The 18,984-nt window shown below is 37.8% G+C and overlaps 1 protein-coding gene across 1 annotated transcript in view; it reads right to left on the reverse strand.

Moving 5' to 3' along the window:
* Positions 1 to 15,379, reverse strand: part of BICC1 (BicC family RNA binding protein 1) — a 33,207-nt gene extending 17,828 nt beyond the window's left edge. The window contains exons 1-8 of the mRNA XM_027898279.1: positions 15,197 to 15,379; positions 8,986 to 9,065; positions 7,677 to 7,835; positions 6,679 to 6,732; positions 5,492 to 5,686; positions 4,414 to 4,665; positions 1,480 to 1,611; positions 166 to 352 (exon numbers count right to left, since the gene is read on the reverse strand). Of these exons, the coding sequence (XP_027754080.1) occupies positions 166 to 352; positions 1,480 to 1,611; positions 4,414 to 4,665; positions 5,492 to 5,686; positions 6,679 to 6,732; positions 7,677 to 7,835; positions 8,986 to 9,006 (1,000 nt within the window). The 5' untranslated portion in view covers positions 9,007 to 9,065; positions 15,197 to 15,379. The remainder of the gene's footprint in view (positions 1 to 165; positions 353 to 1,479; positions 1,612 to 4,413; positions 4,666 to 5,491; positions 5,687 to 6,678; positions 6,733 to 7,676; positions 7,836 to 8,985; positions 9,066 to 15,196) is intronic.
* Positions 15,380 to 18,984: the final 3,605 nt, after the last annotated feature.

Genomic DNA, 18,984 nt, shown 5'->3' on the forward strand with positions numbered 1-18,984 from the left:
GTATAACAGCAATCCCTTGAAAGGCTTTTGGAATTCTCTAATGCCTTAACATGAATTCTTACGCAAAACACACATCTGGTCCTTTTTTCTAGTACAAGTGAATTAAGTTTCAAACAAATAGATACCTATTAAAAATATAAAAATATAAAAAGAATAAACACTTACCAAGCCCAGTGAGTCCAAGTCCCGCTGAGGACAAAATATCCAAACCAGGACAAGACAGACCAACAGGGCACGAGACAGTAGAGGGATTTGATGCTATGGTGACTCCACTACTTTCAAGTCCCAGGAGACATTTCCGTGCCTCGTACATATTTAAGGCATTTCGTTCAACACTTTTTACAATCACAGACTGCAGGGGAAGAAAACAACAACGAAACACAACAGAAAAGGACAATAAGTGAGTAACACAGCTTCATAACATGGATCTGCAACACAGATAACTTCTTAATACTTCTCCATGTCCGTCAATAACAGCAGTGTGAGACAGCATGAGCTAACATCCATTACCAGCCAGTCAAATTCAGTGGCCTTGACAGTAAGTTTAGGATTTCATGTGCACTTGCAATGAGAATGATGGAAGACTTCCCTGTCTAAAAAAAAATTAATTATTATTGTACCATGGTGCTATTTAGCACAACAAATGTTAAGTGGCCCAAGATCCAGATAAGTGAACGAATCATTAAAAGTCCTATCTTCTCTTTTACCTGAGGTCCGTACTTTGAAGTGGACAAGAAAATTGTCGTATTAAATTGTTCATAAAAAATTCAGCTATTAAATCCATAGTTGTCTGCGAAAAAAGTAATAAATACCTGGAAAATTAAATTGCAAAAAGCCATTGTTTTGTGTACATTTTCTACAGTGTTTCTTTGTATCAATTTTATACATCCCTACACAGGGAAGCTTACCTACTGGCCCAGTGGAATGATCACTTAATATTTCAAGGTTTTGCCTGCAATGACATTATATACAACACACAGACAACTGCCATACAGGCCTGAGTATTTTACAATGAACACCTTTCGTCAGGAGTATTTTGTATTTTTGCTTTTCATGACTCTTTTCAGGATCTTGCATGTAACAGCAACTCTTATAGTCACAATATTTTTTCATTTTGTTTAATTCTGATTGCTAGAGAACACTGATTTTGTGGGGGAGCTGCAATTTTAGACAAATTTCTTTAAAAATCAGACAAGAGTAGTCCTAGTCACATACAATTTGTCTCCTCATAATTCATTTCCTTTATCAGTATATTCCATGCAAAATCTAACTTCTGTATTATCAAACATTTAATGAAAGGCAAATTATCATAAAGTAGAGCTGCTGGCTCGTTTAAACTGGTATTTTAAGCACAAAATATATATGCCTTTTGCAAGTTTATGATCCATTAAGTCAGAGAAGAAGAGCATACATGTCAACTCATCAGCTCTATAAAGTTGCCATGACAGCCTAAAAGGGATATATAAGATTTGCACAAACCTTGCTTGGTTGCTTTGGCTTGGGTTTAATGCTTATGAAGACATCTAACTGCTCCATTAGCTGGGTTATAAACTGTGGTTCTACTTCAATTTCTTCCTTCATATCAAACATGAGCACAAGAGGAAGGCAACCCTGAAAGGAAAGGCACAAAAATTCCCAATGCTTACAACTGACCCTTTCCCCATGAAAACGTTAGCAATAAACTGCAATACAGACATGGTAACATTTACACATTGAGATAACAGAAGTTCAGGGGGAAAAAAAGCCAGTATGAAATGTTAAGGAAGGCTGTTTCCTTGTATGCAAAAACACAGGTGTATTTTTCTGTCCTGTGAATCTGAACAGTTTGTTAGTATAAGTGTGAAATGATTTGTTAAGTATTTGGCATTCCAATCAGTACATATGCACCCTGGTTAGTTATTTATATAGATTTTGAAGTGTTTGGGGGATTCAAATTCAGAAAACACTTATTAACACTTATTTAACACTTATTTAACACTTATTAAATTAGATAGCAGGCATCACACTGAAATATCTCATGTTAAACTATGTCTGAGATAAGGAAACACAACTCTAAAAAGCTTTTCTGTAAATGACCATTGCCTAAGCCTTAACTTTTAGCTTTCTCTTCCCCTGTCCCAGAACAGCTGGATAAGTATTTTCCAGTGATGTGGATGACATCTGTAACACACTTGACATACTAAAACCTTATAGAGTTAAAAAAAAAGGACCCCTAAAAAAGGCCCAGACCAATGAAACAACAAAAAACTGAATAGATGCAGGATACCTAGAAATTATCAGATTGCTACTTCTCATAAAATAACAAAAATAGAGGGTAAAAAGTCAGTAAAAAACAAATCCTACTTCTGGTGATTTTAGGTTCACAATAAACAGTATCACATGTGTCAGAGAAAAATCTACAGTAAGATACACTCAAGGAAATGGTTTTAATTAATCAGTTTCCTGCTTTGGCTTCAGAATGAAAAGCAGCAAATTGGTGCATTTAGTCTGCAGATCACTCGTTCATTGTAATTTAATATTAAATATCGTTTCTTGACAGTTCCACCTATAGCTGCACAGCACTACCAAAACCTCAATTAAAGCAATTTTAACTTCAGGAAAATTAAAGCAAGGCATCCTAAACATTTTGACCACAAGAAGACTGACAAACACAGCTTAACTCTACAACATGAACTTGTCTGAAAAGAATAATTATGGATATAGTCTTTCTAAAAACACTGAAGTCAATAATCAAAGATTTAATGGTAACAGAACTGTTGAGAGCATTTCATACTTGGATTTTCAAAATGTTATTGTAAAAAAAGTTGCAGAAAATCATATCAGACGATGGCCAAAAGCCGGCTGAATGAAAATGCAACTAAAGGTTAACAAGAAAAACACAAACCCCAAAACTTCCAAGTTGAAATGTCAGGTTTTATAAGCATATTTAAAGGCTCTTTTTTTCCCCACCACTTGATTATTGTATGTTTAGGGCATCTACATGAAGATAATGGGAGGGAAAGAAACAAATAATCTTCTTTGACAGGAACTGGATTTAAAAAAACTAAGTTGTCAATGTTGTCTGTATTTAAATATGGTACAGTCCTCATTATTATATGAAAAACCAACAAAAAGCAAGTCTCAACATTTTTTGATGACAAACTACAGCTGAAACCAAAGGCTTTGGGGTGAGAGGAAAAAAGAGAACAAGAACAATTGAAACAAGACTTGTTTTATCTATAAAACCAGAAACAACAGTTTCAAGATATGTCAGGTCTGTGAGTTCAAAGAGACAGAGACCAAGTTTCCTGGTCTTTGCAGTTCTTAAAGGGTGATGTAGAGGATTTGATGAGGGATATTAAGTTGTACTGATGTGTTTGGAATGAAATCAAACTTCAGTATTTAAAAAAAAAAAAAAAAGAGCCCTCACATAATTCCAGGTTTCTGGAGAAAAGAGGTACTTTGATATTCATGTGGTAATTTGGTTGCATTTCCTTCTACTTCATGAACCATCAGAAAAGCACTACTTAAACCTCACTGAAGAAATACATAGAATAAGGCTATCTCTTGGCATTTACAGACAATAATATTCTAGAATATAATAATCTGAATATAACTGTGTAAACAGAAAGGCACCATATTTTTATTTTCTGTCATAGAGCAAGGCACAGTGCACTGAGGGACATGTGGGGACTCCTGGAATTAAAAGATATCATGGTTTAATCGCTTACCAGCTTTGCATTGGATTTGAGTCCAGTCCTTCCATGTTTTGTCCATAAATATTCACATATATAAAAAAGGTGTACATAAATTAGCACTAAAACAATGCCTAAAGGCTCCTGTGAAGTTTAAAGACCAATATAACAAAAATCTCAACAAATAATATTCATCACCAGAGCTATTTTTATAAAAGGCCTCATAGAACTGTGGCTGTGACACCAAAAAAAAAAAAAGTGTATGACTGCAGAATGAGTAATTATTTCCTATAGTTTCCCAATTTCATTGAAAACCTGCATCTGTGGGAACTAAGAAATTCCTGACATTTCCTCTGAAAAGAAACCTACTTACCTGACAAAACACAGAAAAGGCAGGTTGGCAAAACAAAACACAACCCATCATCCAACACCAACATAACACTTCAAAAATCTGCCTCTAACTCAGAAGCATATTGTTATCATAAATTTAAATTGCTTATGATGCATTTCTATTACCAAGGTCATTTTTCAAATCATGTTACCAGAGATTACAAGTATTTTAGATAACTACAAACTGCCAAAAATAGAGCACTCAACTGAGTCAGCTTTTTGCAGTGAGAGCAGCAATCCTCCCCCCTCTAAGGCTAACTTGCAACTTGACCCATAAATACATGCAGGATGAGTGTATTTTCTATAATCTGGCCGTTTTTTCATGCAAGTCTCACTGAAAAGTATTTACCATGAGATATTGCCTGGCAAGACAGACAGCCTCAATTGTGCCCTGGAGGTAGACAGTGGATTTCTTCTGTGGGTTACTGGGGTCAGGGAAGTGGATCTGAGCACCAGTCCTCTGCATGATATGTTTGATGTTGCTGCCATTGCGACCCATCATAAAGAGATGATGCTGAGCTGCGATGTCGAGCTGTGTGCTCACAGGGATTGCAGAGGCCAGGCTCCCAGCCAGGTGTTCCAAGAGCATGGCTGTGCCTTCCTGGGGTGGGGGGAAATGAAAGAAACCGGTGAAACAGTGCTCACAGGCGTACAAAACATTCCAGAGTGCTTCCTTAGTTGTCATGCGCTCCACGGGCAAGGCAAAGAAAATACTGTTTGGTTTAAACCCACAATTTGTTAAGGGTAATAAATGGACTAAACTCTACCCACTAACTCCCACTTGATGACCAAATGCAGCATTTCATTGCTACTGAGAAAGGCAGTATGACAGTGTCACATGGTTTGGTGCCAACAGACTTTCTGTGGCCACATATGGCAGTAAGAAAGTCGATGGAGATTTATTGGGGTAACATTTACTTGCAAAATTTGTCTTTCAGTTTTGGCCTAAGATGTTGCTACTGGCTTGAGAGACACCCACGTGGGACCGTATCAATGTCTCATTCTGCCAGTTCTTCACAAGAACACTCTATTTTATTGAGATAAACAGGCTCATGGCAGTTCCTTTCCTTGACTGCCCAATTCACATCTCCCAGTGCTGGTTTCGCAAGACCAGTTTTACTGACTGTTCGGGCAACTTTCAAGGCTATGTACTTGAGTGTATGTTGAGAAGAGCTAAGCATGCAGAATTTAGGACGGGAGGTGTGTTTTCTGATTTTTGTTTGGGGTTTCTTCAAATTAAGAGATGGGTAAGATCAGCACATATTCCAGAACTGCTGGAAACCAAAGCAGTGTGCGGGACGTGAAAAGCAGATTAAAAGCTTATCACAAACAAAACTCTAAATCCTAAACTTAAAACTATTTCCTACGCATTTTTAAACCAATACTCTTCTTAGGTATCTAAATTGCGAACTAAGAAGACACATTACCTTCACAGCACTAGTGTTATTTTGTGACCCTCTGACAATGACTGTAGCACCATACATTCGAGAGCGTTGTTTAAAGGAAACTGAAATATTATAAGTCTGACATATATGCTGAATTGTCGGAGAATTAGGATCTGGGATGGGTTGGAGAATTCCAGCAATAGGCAATTCAAACATGAGTACCAATGGAAGCAGCTCCTACAACAACACATGAGAGCAAATATTGAAAACCAAAATCATACTCACTAGAACGACAACAACTTTATTCCTCAATCACGTGTTGGTCAGTGATGATTAAACTGACATAATATAACCCCTGCCCAGAGTTCATTGATAAAAATATCATATCATTAGTTGGAAAATGGCACCAATTTTTCCAGGGACACTCGAGTGGGGGTTTTTTGCATAGACTTTTTTTTGGTTTTTGTTTGTTTGGGTTCTTTAATCCAAAACAGCAGAAGCATTTGCAATTATTTAATAACAAGAAAGCCAAGTAAATTCCCAGACTTATCCATGCAGATCTACAAACAGGTCAATAATTGTAAAACTTGCTAGAGAAGTCTCTTTTCTGTCATGGATTAACTGGAAGTCTCAAGTCAGCTACAAAGCTAAGGAAACATCAGCTTCGTTCACGACTTTCAAGACCAACGTTGGGTAAAATACAAATCTCACTAAACAATTGTGAGGGACTTTTCATAATTTATTTGATTTATAATTATCCATGCCAAAACATACAAAACTAGAAGGACAGAAAATTGCTATGAGTGGAGAATGGCACCGAATTCCACCAAATTATTTGCACAAATTACACATGAAAATTGTTAAAATTTAAGAGGCAGCAATTTTCTTCCCTAAGTCACAGATTCACATCAGATGCCCAGGCTTCTACAGGCCATCTGTGGTGGGTAAGTTAAGATGTAATTTTCAACACGGTGTGGAATAATTTACATCTTGTTTATCCTGTAGATTTTGTGTTCAAGGTCCACCTTGAGCTAGTTAAAAATTTAGCCAGAAGGTGAATCACTTTTATAATACCCTCTTGCATATTACTCACATGGATACTCACATTTGTTCCTACATTTCTGCAGTCTTAAGACAGAGCCAGACAACCCTAGGGTCCTCAAATCTATACTTTTTTCCCCCTTTCAGATGTTTTGCAAGGGAACACTGTCCTAAAATAGACTTCTTACCCGAATTCTAACTCTTGCAGACTCCACTCCAGCTGGCTGTCCGGCAATAGACACCTGGAAGAGCAAGAAGAGAGAAAACATTTCATTACATTTTCAGCTGAGGCACTGGAAAAGTTATTCAGGCGTCAGTATTCTCCTTACAAAAAGAAATATAAAAATAAAAAATTTTTAAAAAATCACTTATTTCACACCTAGTGACACCCTAAGTGTTCTCTAAACACTAGCTGAAAACTATAACCATTTTTAAAAAAAAAAATTCTATGCATGTTATAGCATCTTAAGTTACATTAGTTCAAGCAACTAGAAAAAAAATGGATACATCAACCAATACAGTGGCTTGAGTCAAGTAATGGAATGACTACTGTACACATGTGCTCAGTGCTAATATTCAACAACAGCAGCTTTTCTTGAATGTTTTGAAATTACTGTATTTTGCTCAGGATGGGGGAATTCTAAGTACAATGATGAGGGGCTTGAAGGTAAACATTTCAGCAGTATTTGCACTAGAAATGATGGACAATTCAGGTTCAGTGACTTATTCTAGTGAAGTTGAACTCTCACAATAGGACATCCACTTTTGTCAGCGAGCCACTAAGTTTAGTCTTCAGCCAAGTTACACCATAAGCAAAAAGCACCAAGAAATTAATCAATATGCTGAATAAATCAGGTGTTGAATGGGAAAAAAAAATTTACAGATCTTTTCATACTGCTTCTCTACCATTCACACCAAGTTGTTGACTTCTGAAAGCACAAAGTAATTTCAGCTTAAAAAAATTAAAGTGATTAATGAGCCTTCACAAATTGTTTCCATCTGTTTTAAAAGATTTGCTCACTTAGGAAGCCTTGTGCTTTCCACAGAGTGTAAATACCAAAAAATCTATTTCCCTGAACACAAACTCACCATCCCCAAAAAACCCAAACTGACGAAAGAAGTTTAGAAACGTTTTATACTCTTGGGAATTACAATATAAACGAGCTCAGTATTAAACAACACTTACTTGGTTGCTTTTCTCTGCTTGGTTGTTCCTATTTGAGTCTGGAAAATGGATATGGCACCCTGTTTCCTCCATCACTTTTTTAATATTATTGCCACCTTTACCTATCACATGAGAATGCTCTGTATGGGAAACATCCATCTTCAAGGTTACCCGATTGCTCTGGAAATCAAGCACCCACCATTAGATCTGTTCACAGCAGAACCTGAGTTCTAAAGAGCTATGTGACTTCAAGAATGAGATTCAAAATTGTATTCCCAAAGTACTTTTGCCATGCCTTGGTTCCTACTGAGGGATGTTGTTAACATGGATCACAGTTGGATGCCAAACTTGCCACATTTTCTTCCCGGTGAGGAAATAACATGGAAATAAATAACAAAAAAATCCATCTTCAAAAAAAAAAGTCTAAGGCTTTTAAAATGCACCCAAGTTTTTATCGACTGTGACTTAAATGTCTTTTAGCAGTCCATTCTAATTCTTCTTAATTCTATGTCCTTTCAGTGGCAGTCACACACCCCTGTCTGATCTGACAGATCACATGATGAAGACTTTGCAAATCAAAGCCATGGGACAAAGTGTTTTCTCCTCTTTTAACAACCAAATTTTTCTTGTACTGAATTTTTGAAATACACAAACATTGCCTACAGCTGTTCTTAAAAGCTACATTGTTAAACAATCCATAATAATATTAATAGTTGTTCAAAAAATGGTGCTTGTCACTGGAGCCTTCCTTTTGGTAATAATTTCAGAGGATCAGAAAGTTGCCATTCAACTACACAGGAGCCATAGACACTGCCCCAAAAGACTTGCTACTGCAAGAAAATAAGATCTGATGAACATAAGAGACCCCTGGCCAAGATCTCCATGTTTTAGATATTCTGGTCCTAATGTATCAGAGGGTAAGAATACAGTAACCATTAGAAATAAAACCACATGAACTTGAATTTCAAGCAGAAACAAAATTTTAGGTTCTCTGAAGCAGTTGCATAACCTACCATTTGCAGTGAAGCTGTTATTTCAGATTTTAAAGAAAAAACCCAACCCAGTGAACAAACCATACAGGGTTTTAGCCATATAGCTGGCAATATTATTTCTATATACTTCAGATATGGAAAAGCTGCTTTAGGCAAGTAGTTTCTTGCATAATGTTTAAATATGTGGGTATACCCCAATATCAACATCTGCAGGACATATACTGGAGACTTTGCTTCAGAGTGCCCATAAATACCTTCCCTTTCAATGTGCCCATTAAAGAGATCAATGTCACCACAAAATTAGGGGTTAAGGGGGCATTCTAAGTAAGTTTTCTTACTTTAGTGTCCAAGACAGACATGATTCTCTCTTTTGCTTCTTTAACATTTTCCTTTTTTCCAGAAACTTTGATATGGGGATCTATAAAAGAAATAAAAAATTATAAGAAAAATACACTAAAATCTATCAACAAATTTCCTCCCTGCCTAAATAAATCTGAACCCATTATTTACAGTTCAGTGATAAAACTGCACCACCAACCTTTGGGATTCACTAAAAATCAATTATCTTGTTCCATCCCTTCAGCCCCACAATTAGGATTACCAGATGGATTTGTTAAACATGACAACCAAATGAAAATTAATAGAAATCAAATGCCAAATGTACATCACATTGTTATAAGCACTGTCTATGTAGCTAAGCCATTGTGTCTTCTCAAACAAATAGCAACAGGTTTTTTTGGCAGCCTTTCTCAAGCTTAACACAGATAATGTCTAAGGAAAGCCCCACCAAACTCAAACCCTCCCTCGGCATCACTTCATTATATTTAATTAGTCTCTAGAACTAACCTTGGCAGTTCTAACCTGGCACTAGAAAGTGCCTCCACCCCAAGTTTTCTGATTGCAGTTATCAAATCAAATTGAAGTGACACTTTAGTAAATCAAATCTCTGAAGTGTCAAGCACAGAAATTTAGATTTGTTACTAAGCTGTATTCCTGGGAGGAACTCCAGCTGATGGCAGGTTTTGCCCAGGGAGATGTAAAATATTGATTCTATGACCCACTTGGTTTACACGGTGATTTTCAAACCACTGCCCTTAAACAGCAGGTTTTGGCCTGAGCTATCAGGAACAGTTCTGCATCCTGGAATACACCTGGTTGGAAAGTACAGACCTGGCTTTGGAATTAAAACAAGTACCAATTACTCAAAAAAAGTGGGAGATTTCCACATTAGCAAGTTTAGCAGCACCATCTGGTGTCCAGAAGCATAAAGTGCCACAGTGAAAAGTGACTCTCAAAACATTAAAGGAAGGTTCAACTAAAGCAAACAAACAAAGAAATGCCCAACTACCACCAACCTTTTTAATTATTGGAAACAAGGACATAATATTGCAGGTGATGCCTCTTTCCCCTGTTCTTGACTCCTCTGCCCTTTTGCAATCAAAAAGGGGGGTTTTCTCCCAAGGTGCAATGGACTATTCTCAGAAAAAAATAATTCTCAACCCTCTTCTGACTCATAAATTAATCATATGCATTAAGCAAGGCAAATATATGCATCTTAGGGAATACAAAAGTAAATATATTCTCAATGGCAGGAGAAAACATAGCTGTAACACAACATATCTGCTTTTCCCATCATCTCAATAATTGAAATCACTTCCCTACTAAAGAAATGCCAAATAATACAACTCTAGATTATAAACCTGTTCTATTCAATTGAGAGTTGAAACTGTTTAAAACCTTGCCTGGATACTCTTTACATTCCACCAACAAAAATAAAAAAGCCTCTAGTCTTCACCACTGGGAAGTTCTGAGCACATTCAGCTGGGGACGGAGAAACACTGAAGGAACACAGGATTCACTGCCAAGTTTCGTGAAAGGCAAGAAAAATGCAGCATTTGGAGTTCTGAGAAACATATTTTATTTTTAAAAACGGAAAAACTGTAGTCACAAAAACATGGTACTCACACAGACTCTACAGAAGCTTCAAAAATCTGCTGCTTCAGCCTTTTCACAATGGAGCAAAATAAAACAAAAACCCAACAAAACAGTCCTAAGGGCAAATTTTCTTCTCTTTTTTTTTTCTTTTTTTTGAGTTGACAGTAAGCCATGTGGTTCTAATGTGTTTAAGCTGTGACTGATATTTGAAGTGGATGTCGCAGTCAGAAATTCCCAGAAGCAGATCCTAGCACATTCTGTGTGCTCCAAGTGCTCTTTAGATGCAACCAGGAAAAAGAGAAGACCAGACCACCACCCCCTGGGAGCTGCTTCTCACATATTTGCAAACGTTACATTTTAATACACATTTGGTTATAAATACGAAAAATGTCTGAAATCAAGCCTGGCATCCTATTAGTACCAAAGAATATTACAACCATCCCATAATACTATTTGTTTAGCCATGGGTGGAAATACATTTTAGAACACCTGTTTTTTCCATTTTCCACCTCAGCTGGACACCTCTTTTCTGCTGATCCTGACAACTTCAGAAAAAAAATTCCTGTATTTCTACACTTATTCTTTGTTCCTTTCAGATGAAAAAAAGCTCAATTAGTCACTTTAAAAGCAAAACTAAAGAACCACCCACAAAGCAAAAGAGAATCCATTGATGCCAGTGACAATTCTAAACTGTGCTACCAGATCTTTCAAAATTGGTCTTAAGAACCCTCTCCTTACATGACTTCTCAATGACACAGTGGTTGGTAATGGATATGAAGTAGCTCAGCTTTAAGTTAAAGAAATTCTTCCTTTGGAACTTGTTCATTCTTTCCTTCAGGGAAATACAATTTACATATAACTTCACCATCAGATTTTGCCCGGGAAGAGTTGCTTGTAACTAAAAGATTTTCCAAGACTTGGAACTGGCTTTGCAGGAGTTGAAAGTACATTGAAAATATGAATGATCTCCAGGAAAACCCACAGGTACCCAAATAACACTAAGCCAACAAGCAGATCGTTTCAGGAATTGATTAAAAATTTAGAGACAATTAGATCATCTAACATGGTTTTCTGAGTATTAAAGAAACTAATTTTCTTAATACACCTATGGAATCAATTAGCTTGTTTGTTCCTATCATTATGCAACTCTTTTGCTAAACCCAACCCTAAACACTCTCTTTTGACAAAGCATTATACAAAATAAGCTAGAGAAGCTGCCTTATTTATTTATTTTTCTGGCCAAGTTTTTTATTTTCAAAGTAAAGGACAGTCTGTTTCTGTTTGTAAACACTATAAAACACTACAGCACAGACAGATTTACCAAGAGAGAAGCAAAAGGAAAGGTTGTCCCAAACTTCTTGCAGTGCAGTCCAGTGCAGACCATGCTGTGTTTGACCTCAAATGTCTTACAAAAAAAAAAAAAAAAAAGACCAGTCCCTAATGAAATCTGCATTTACCTTCATTTCAGATTTCTACTCTATCTGAACTATTCTGTGGAAAAGTCCAAAAGTATCTGAAGACTGTCGTCAGGATTTCTGAGTAGGAGTGAAATTACTGTGCAAGGTCTTTGTGCATCAATACAAGGGAGTAATTAAAACAGTTGACTTTAGTTTTCCAAGTGTTTTCTGAAGTTGTTGCCACCAGTAAGGAGCTAAATAGATTAAGAAGGGTTCCAATCAGTTTATTACTACTTGTCAGCACAAACTCAAGGTGTTTAGTGCTTGCATTTGACAAGTTAGGTCTGTTTGCTATTGTATTTACAGTAGGCAAGTCTGAACATAGAATTTTTCCCTGCCACCTATTTCCCAGATACAACTGTCGATTCCATGGATTAACAGTTACAGTTAATTTAGGGGAAAAAAAACCAAACTACCTCACCTTCGTACTAAGACAAAAACCTTTGCTGGATAAAGCTCTGCATTTAGTATTTGAAATGCCTACAGAGTGTGACAGCAGCAATACACTGTCCAAGTCCCAAAAATATATAAATGGCACTCTTAAAAGCCTGAAGAGGATTGTCAAGTGTAAAAGTATAATAAATGTGATGCTTGTCTAGTACTGATAGTACAGATAAGCATAAACTCACCCTCCAGTCAGTATTTACACTGATCCAAGTGGCCACAGCACCTGCACCCAGCCCTGACTGGGATGAAAACCCCCACTGGACAAGGCCAATCAATTCCCACAGAACCCTGGGCTCTAATGCTTCAAATACAAGTGTAGTAGCAGACACTGGGAAAGATTTTTGGCTCGTAAGAAACAAACAACACTGTTAGTGTCTTGTGAAGTGTTAAAAATTATACAGTAATTTATCTTTTCAATTTCAAAGGGCAGTATATTTTTCCTTAAGAATAGAAAAGAAAATGTTAATTTTAAGAAGTTTTCCCCCCTTTCTCCAGAATGGGGACATATTTACATAGAATAGAAAGCTAAAGCTATACAACAGAAAATGATGGAAATTCTTCTCAACAGCCCTCATTTTGCCAGACTCCTGCCTTCAAGTGGTCTTTTATTGCTGCTATCCTCAAATTCCTCACCCCACACTTTGGCAGGGTTTCCCCTCCTGTCTTTGTCCAAAGCTATACCAGCAAGCCTCCAGCTTTCTTGCTACTATTGTGTGCAAAACTCCAGTAAACAAAACAAAACTCCTCCAAGCAAAAATTTGTTTGTGCCGGCGCGAATGCATCTACACTAACTTTTGCCAGGCCAGAAGGATTTCAAATAATTAAGCCATTTAACTGTGTAGGCCCCTCCTGCAATTCAGAGGCTACATTTAATGCCCGGGCCAGCTCTTCAGACCACAGCTATGCATCCAGCTTGTTTACAGGATGAGCAGCCTTGACTTAAGTAACACAAATACCACTGCTCTAAAAATAGCCAGACAACTGGGCAACACCAGGGCAGATGACAGTCATTCTTAATCAGTGGCTGATTAGGATCTGAATAGCCCAAGAGTATGGCTGAACTTGGGCCATTCAAACAAAAAGAGACTCAGCATTTTTAACGGACAGGCTACAAAAATATCTACCCCAAAATTACCAGCAAAAACACAGTAAGTTATATGAGAAGTTAAAATAAAAAGAGAATGCCAAGTGAACCCACGGAAGATGGTGGTTTCTCAGCTGAAAGGGCAAGGACATTAGTCACCCCACTAGAAGAAGATGAAACATAGGCCTTTAAAACAAGTGAATTAAGAAAAAAGGTCAAGTAAGGCTTCCTGTTAATATGGGAAAAGAGCGTAATTTAATTGAAACAATTTATTTAATGGTTTTAAATAAATTAGGAAATACTGTGTGTACAGTTGGAGAAGTCGATATTCACTGACCCAACTAGATGGACTGCTAATAGCCACGAGAGACTTGATACAGGTTCAAACTATTGCTGTGGAGAAGAAACACTAAGGCTAAAAGCATTCAGCAAATGCTCACGGGTACATGCAAAGTAACTCGATAGAATAATGAAGTAAATTCGTTGCTTGGCCACTGGTTGCTGTTGGCTTATCAGTTTAAAAGAATCCTCACCCTCTCAGTGCACTCACTTCATCTCCCTGGATTTAAATCACAGAAGAAAAAAGGTACTCATGTATTAAGGCAGAGCACAATGAAGTGCTTCCTACTGCAGGCTCCTGAGTATCCTCAGATATCACTTAACAACATAGTTTTGGTTGTTTTTCATTTTGTACTTTTTTTTTTTTTTTTTTTTTTTAGTTGAAATTAGACTTCAGCATCATCGTGTCTGAACAAGATTTCAACTGGCTAACTTGGGCACAATCAAAAGCCTACCCAAAGCATCATGAAACCCAACATGGGCTGCAAACAATTAAAAGTGTCTTCAGAGTAGACATATCCTGAGGGTCTGGGCATGCTAGGGGATCTGTTTGTTGTGGACAAACAACTGATTATGAAACGTCCTTGGGAAGAGCTGCTGTCTATATGTGCACACACACTTGAAAGACTCTTTGTCTTCTCAGAACTTTTTTACTCTTGACTTTCCCACTTACTGGCATCTAACTCCAAACCTTCTTTAGAGGAATTTCTGCTCAACTCAGAACATGAGAAGGAGGCTGAGAAAAAGTAAATAGCTATTGCACTGCTCCTGCCACAGCTCCAGGGAAAGCAGTTTACACACAACCCCTTCAACGCTTTTACACTTTGGTCACTGCTTTTCAATCACCTGAGGAGCATTAATTAGGAGATCATTGCTTTTCAACCCTGCCCTGCAGCAACTCTATGATGTCAAGCCTTCAATCCCCCCTCACTACTCTTAAAACACACATATACATACACAGGCAGTCACAAAGCAGAGACTGAGTAAAGACACTGACCTTACACACAGAAACACAAAGAAATGCTGTGCAACCTCTGCTAGAGCAGAGCAAAGAATCTCGTTTCTCAAAGATTTCAGTGCAGCTCAAAAGACAACTTCAAAATCTGCAACAGGCTTCTTTACATAAAAAACCCTCAAAAATGAAATGAGATGCACTTGTACATCAAATTGTAGCTGAAGCCCACATTTGGGTCTCTTAGCAGCCTTGAAACAGCCCAGCAGAACACTGAAAAATCATCTTCAGAACGCCCAGAATTAAGTGAAAATTAGCCAGAAACATCAGATTACCTGCACCTATGTTTGGAGAAATAAACTACTGATGACAGGATTTCGGACCAGTGACAGAAGTTGAAAAGACTTCGCTTAAAGCACAATCAAAGAGGTAAGACAAGGAAGAGGTAACAGATCTTAAGGCAATTTGAACAGGAAAGTGACCAGATTTGAAGGGGAAGGCCAAGGTGGAAGAGAAGAAAACCTGAAAAGAAGAAATAAGAATGAATTAATTGTAGTCACCCAGAGACTCCATTTGAGTTACACAATTTCAGTTTCTTACCACCACAATTAGCTCAAATTCCTTATTTTACTTTTTCTAAAAAAAGGCATTAGGGACATTTTGTAAATGCAGTCAGCCACCAAAAAGCACACACCATGCTGCAATTCTGCTCCTTCTTGGGCAGTTGCTCTCTAGCCTTTAGCCTAAGCAGCCACCCAAAATAGCAAGGCAATCTCTCAGCAGGACAGGAAGCCTGTTATGTCTTGGTTTTTTTCAGCATGGAACCAATGAATTCACACTTCATTACTCAAATGTCTGTTGCTATTGTATCTCAAAGCACAAACGCAGAATCACAATCCCTGGGAAAGAAAATAAGAAATAAAGGGAAGACAATAGGTATAGTATAAGATCCACTCGAAAGAGGACAAACAACCCACAACGTTCCTATCAAAAATAACACCATTATATCTTCACTGCACACAAACTCATACTCAGGATTACAATTTTGATGCGTAAGCCATGAGATAATTTTAGTTCCTTACAACAACATTGTCAACAACATCATTGTGACCGTGTTTCGCTAAATAAAACCCCTCATCTGACTCCCGAGCCTAAATGCACGCCCCAGGCCCAGCCTTTGCAGCGCTCCCACACCCAAAGCCAACTACACTCCCTTTGCACCTTCCTGCTCCCAAGTTGCTGGACCTTTTAGTGTCTCATTGCTCCAACTGACTGCACTGTGTGAGTTGGTTTTGATCTGGCCTCTGGAAAGCATTAATTCCAGGGCTGGAACAGGAGGATGCAGCGAGTCTTCAGCCAAGACAAGTGCATGACATACACCTGGGTGAAGAGGACACAAAAACCTGCCCTCTTGAGAGCAGGATGAAATGAAACATTATCAGAAATATAGAAACAGCTGGTTCTCAACAGGACATCAGACATCTGGTGACTAAAGACAAAGGCAGCTAATTTTTGGTCATCACAAATGCTTTATTACTTGCTCTGATTTAGTATCACACTGTGAAATGAATTCTCCCCAGAAAAGTTCTCCTCTCCTGGATTATTATACTTTCAGGGATTATTTCAACTGTATTCCCGATGAACAGGTTTTGATGAACAATTTTTGTTTGTGCTGTTTTGTTACTTCTAAATAAAGAGAAAAATTAGAAGTCCAATAAAGACCTCAGCAGTGCTCTTGAGAGCTAACCAAGTAGCAACAGCTACACAAAGTACATGATGATTCCTATTTCAAGTCACAGCAAGGCAGTATCAGATCATGCACTATGAGCTCTAACAGAACTTTTCTTACTCATCTCGAAGACATTATTGACAGTACTTACTTTTTCTTACTTTATAATAAAGTAAGACCTGTGTACGCAGAAAGGTCTTATTGCTCATAAATCCCAGTGACCAAGTATCTGCACCAGCTGCCCGGGGGGTGTCAGGGCACAGAGATGTGACAGACACAGGCATGACAAGGACTCACAGCAGCACAACAAGGAAGTTTTCTTACAGCACTGGACAATTCACTAAAACCCTAGTCTAACACTGCACAGTAACACTGATTTAATGGCTTATTAGGCTCTGATGAAGGGGAATTCCAATACAAGCAGACCATATAACTTATTTTTTCTTTCCATGTACCAGATACAATTTATATTACTTACAACAGGTAGGTACTAAAGAAGAAAAAACTCCTCAGCCCTTTTTGTAAAGATGTAAGAGGGCAGTCATTTTCACTGAGATACAAGTCATTGTCACATACATTCCATCTCCACATTATGGGCTTGAAATTTGAAACATCCATACGTATTCAAAGTTACAATAATAGAAAGAGTATGAAATTTGACTGGAAAGTTGCTATGTTTGTTATCAAGTAGTTTCTGCCATTCATTGAACAAGATTATTTCTTTTATTAATTTTTAAAAGCATAAGGTGAATATTTGTTTTTATAGCCAGTATGGCAGTGTCCTAGTTTTTCCCACTCATCACTGCTGTGCAGGCCGTGGTCTCCAGGCAGAAAAAAGCAAATAAGCAGATAGGGGAAATAGTGTTTCTATCTTCCTTCTAACCCCTCTCATGATGCACCTAATCAACAAAAAGACTGGCCATTTGGTGACAACTATTTGTAACTATTAAAACCTTCCAAACGCTTTTATACAAACCGTTTCTTCCGTGAACACTGAATCACCCATTTTAAGCATGTAATAATCCACCATTTCTTGGCTTTTAGCATGGCAATATTGATATGGCACTGTGACAGCTGTATATCTTACATTAAAAAGGTTATTCTTATTCACAGATATTTAATTATTTTCTCCAGCATGACTCCCTGATTGCAGCTGACCTGGGAAGAGAACCTTCAGCTCCTGAAGAACAGTGACCTGCTCAAAAAGCTTCTCCTTTTCTTTTTAAGAAAGGGTTCATAGCAAATAAACAACTCTCTGCCTACCCTGTTTCACTGTAAGGGTAATTTCTTTGTGATATGCTGGAAAAAAAAAAAAGCAAGAAACAAACAAACAAAAAAACCCCACCAAACACCTGAGAGAAGTCCAGTGCTGCTTTTTAAATCAGGAAATCATTCCTGAGCCGTTCTCAGATGAATTCTCTCTATATCACTTCTGTCCATCAGTCTCTCCCCAGTATTAGACCAAGAGCAAAACTCACCTCTGGGAAATTTATCAGCTGTTGAGCATCTCTGTGAGGTGAATTTCAGCAGCCATTCTGATAAATTGCTTTTCATGTCCCAGAAATTGAGTTTAAATAGAAGGATGGGAATCAGAGTGAAACACTATCTCCCTCTCCAGTTTGCATGTAAATGCAGTGCAGAGCACACTGCAACTTACCTGCTAATGGCTACAAGATCCTGAAAATCCAAACCTATACATCAACTAATTCCAGTTTTCACTGTAAGATTGTGACAAATTTGTACTCTCAAGTAATTTAATTACAGCAATAAGCAATAAGAGTTTATGTTACTGCATTCCAGAGCTTGAAATTACAGTTTTTACTGCAGTTACTGCCAAGCACTCTGACTGGATGTTAAGCCCCTTGATAGTTCCCTTCATATTACAACTGTCTTTGTATTTTGCCTCTCCCTTATCTGCCCAAGTATAAGCAAACTGCTGTTCTTCACAGAAAGCACACCAAGTCCTGATTAAACACAGAAAAGATCAAAAATCTTGTTCATGCTCTTCCTGCAGAAATGACCAAAGTTCAAATCACACTTTTACCTACAAGTACAGTGCACATCTGCTGGCTCCTGAGCTACCTGGAATTCGTTTCCTTAGAATAGTCACCAGTGTCACCATAAATGTATTTTAACTTCCCCCGAGACAACACAAATGAATGGTTTTACAGCTCTGTGCAGAAGCAGCGCTCATGGCTGCAGTGGGCTCACCCACACCCCGGAGCACAGAAACACTGACAAGCCAACAACAAACAAGATAAAAGGCTCAAGCAAATGTGGCTTTAAAAGCTCTCTCGGTTGTCACCTACACTGCATGCAAAGGGCGAGAATTAATGGATGGGTCTGGTTTCTGAAGTGGCTCGTGTAAATAACTCCAGCAAATGAAGGATTTGC

The sequence above is a fragment of the Empidonax traillii genome, unplaced genomic scaffold (genome assembly GCF_003031625.1).
Source record: "Empidonax traillii isolate 1590-97213 ecotype Southwest subspecies unplaced genomic scaffold, ASM303162v1 scaffold588:size748185, whole genome shotgun sequence".
Classification (NCBI taxonomy): domain Eukaryota; kingdom Metazoa; phylum Chordata; class Aves; order Passeriformes; family Tyrannidae; genus Empidonax; species Empidonax traillii.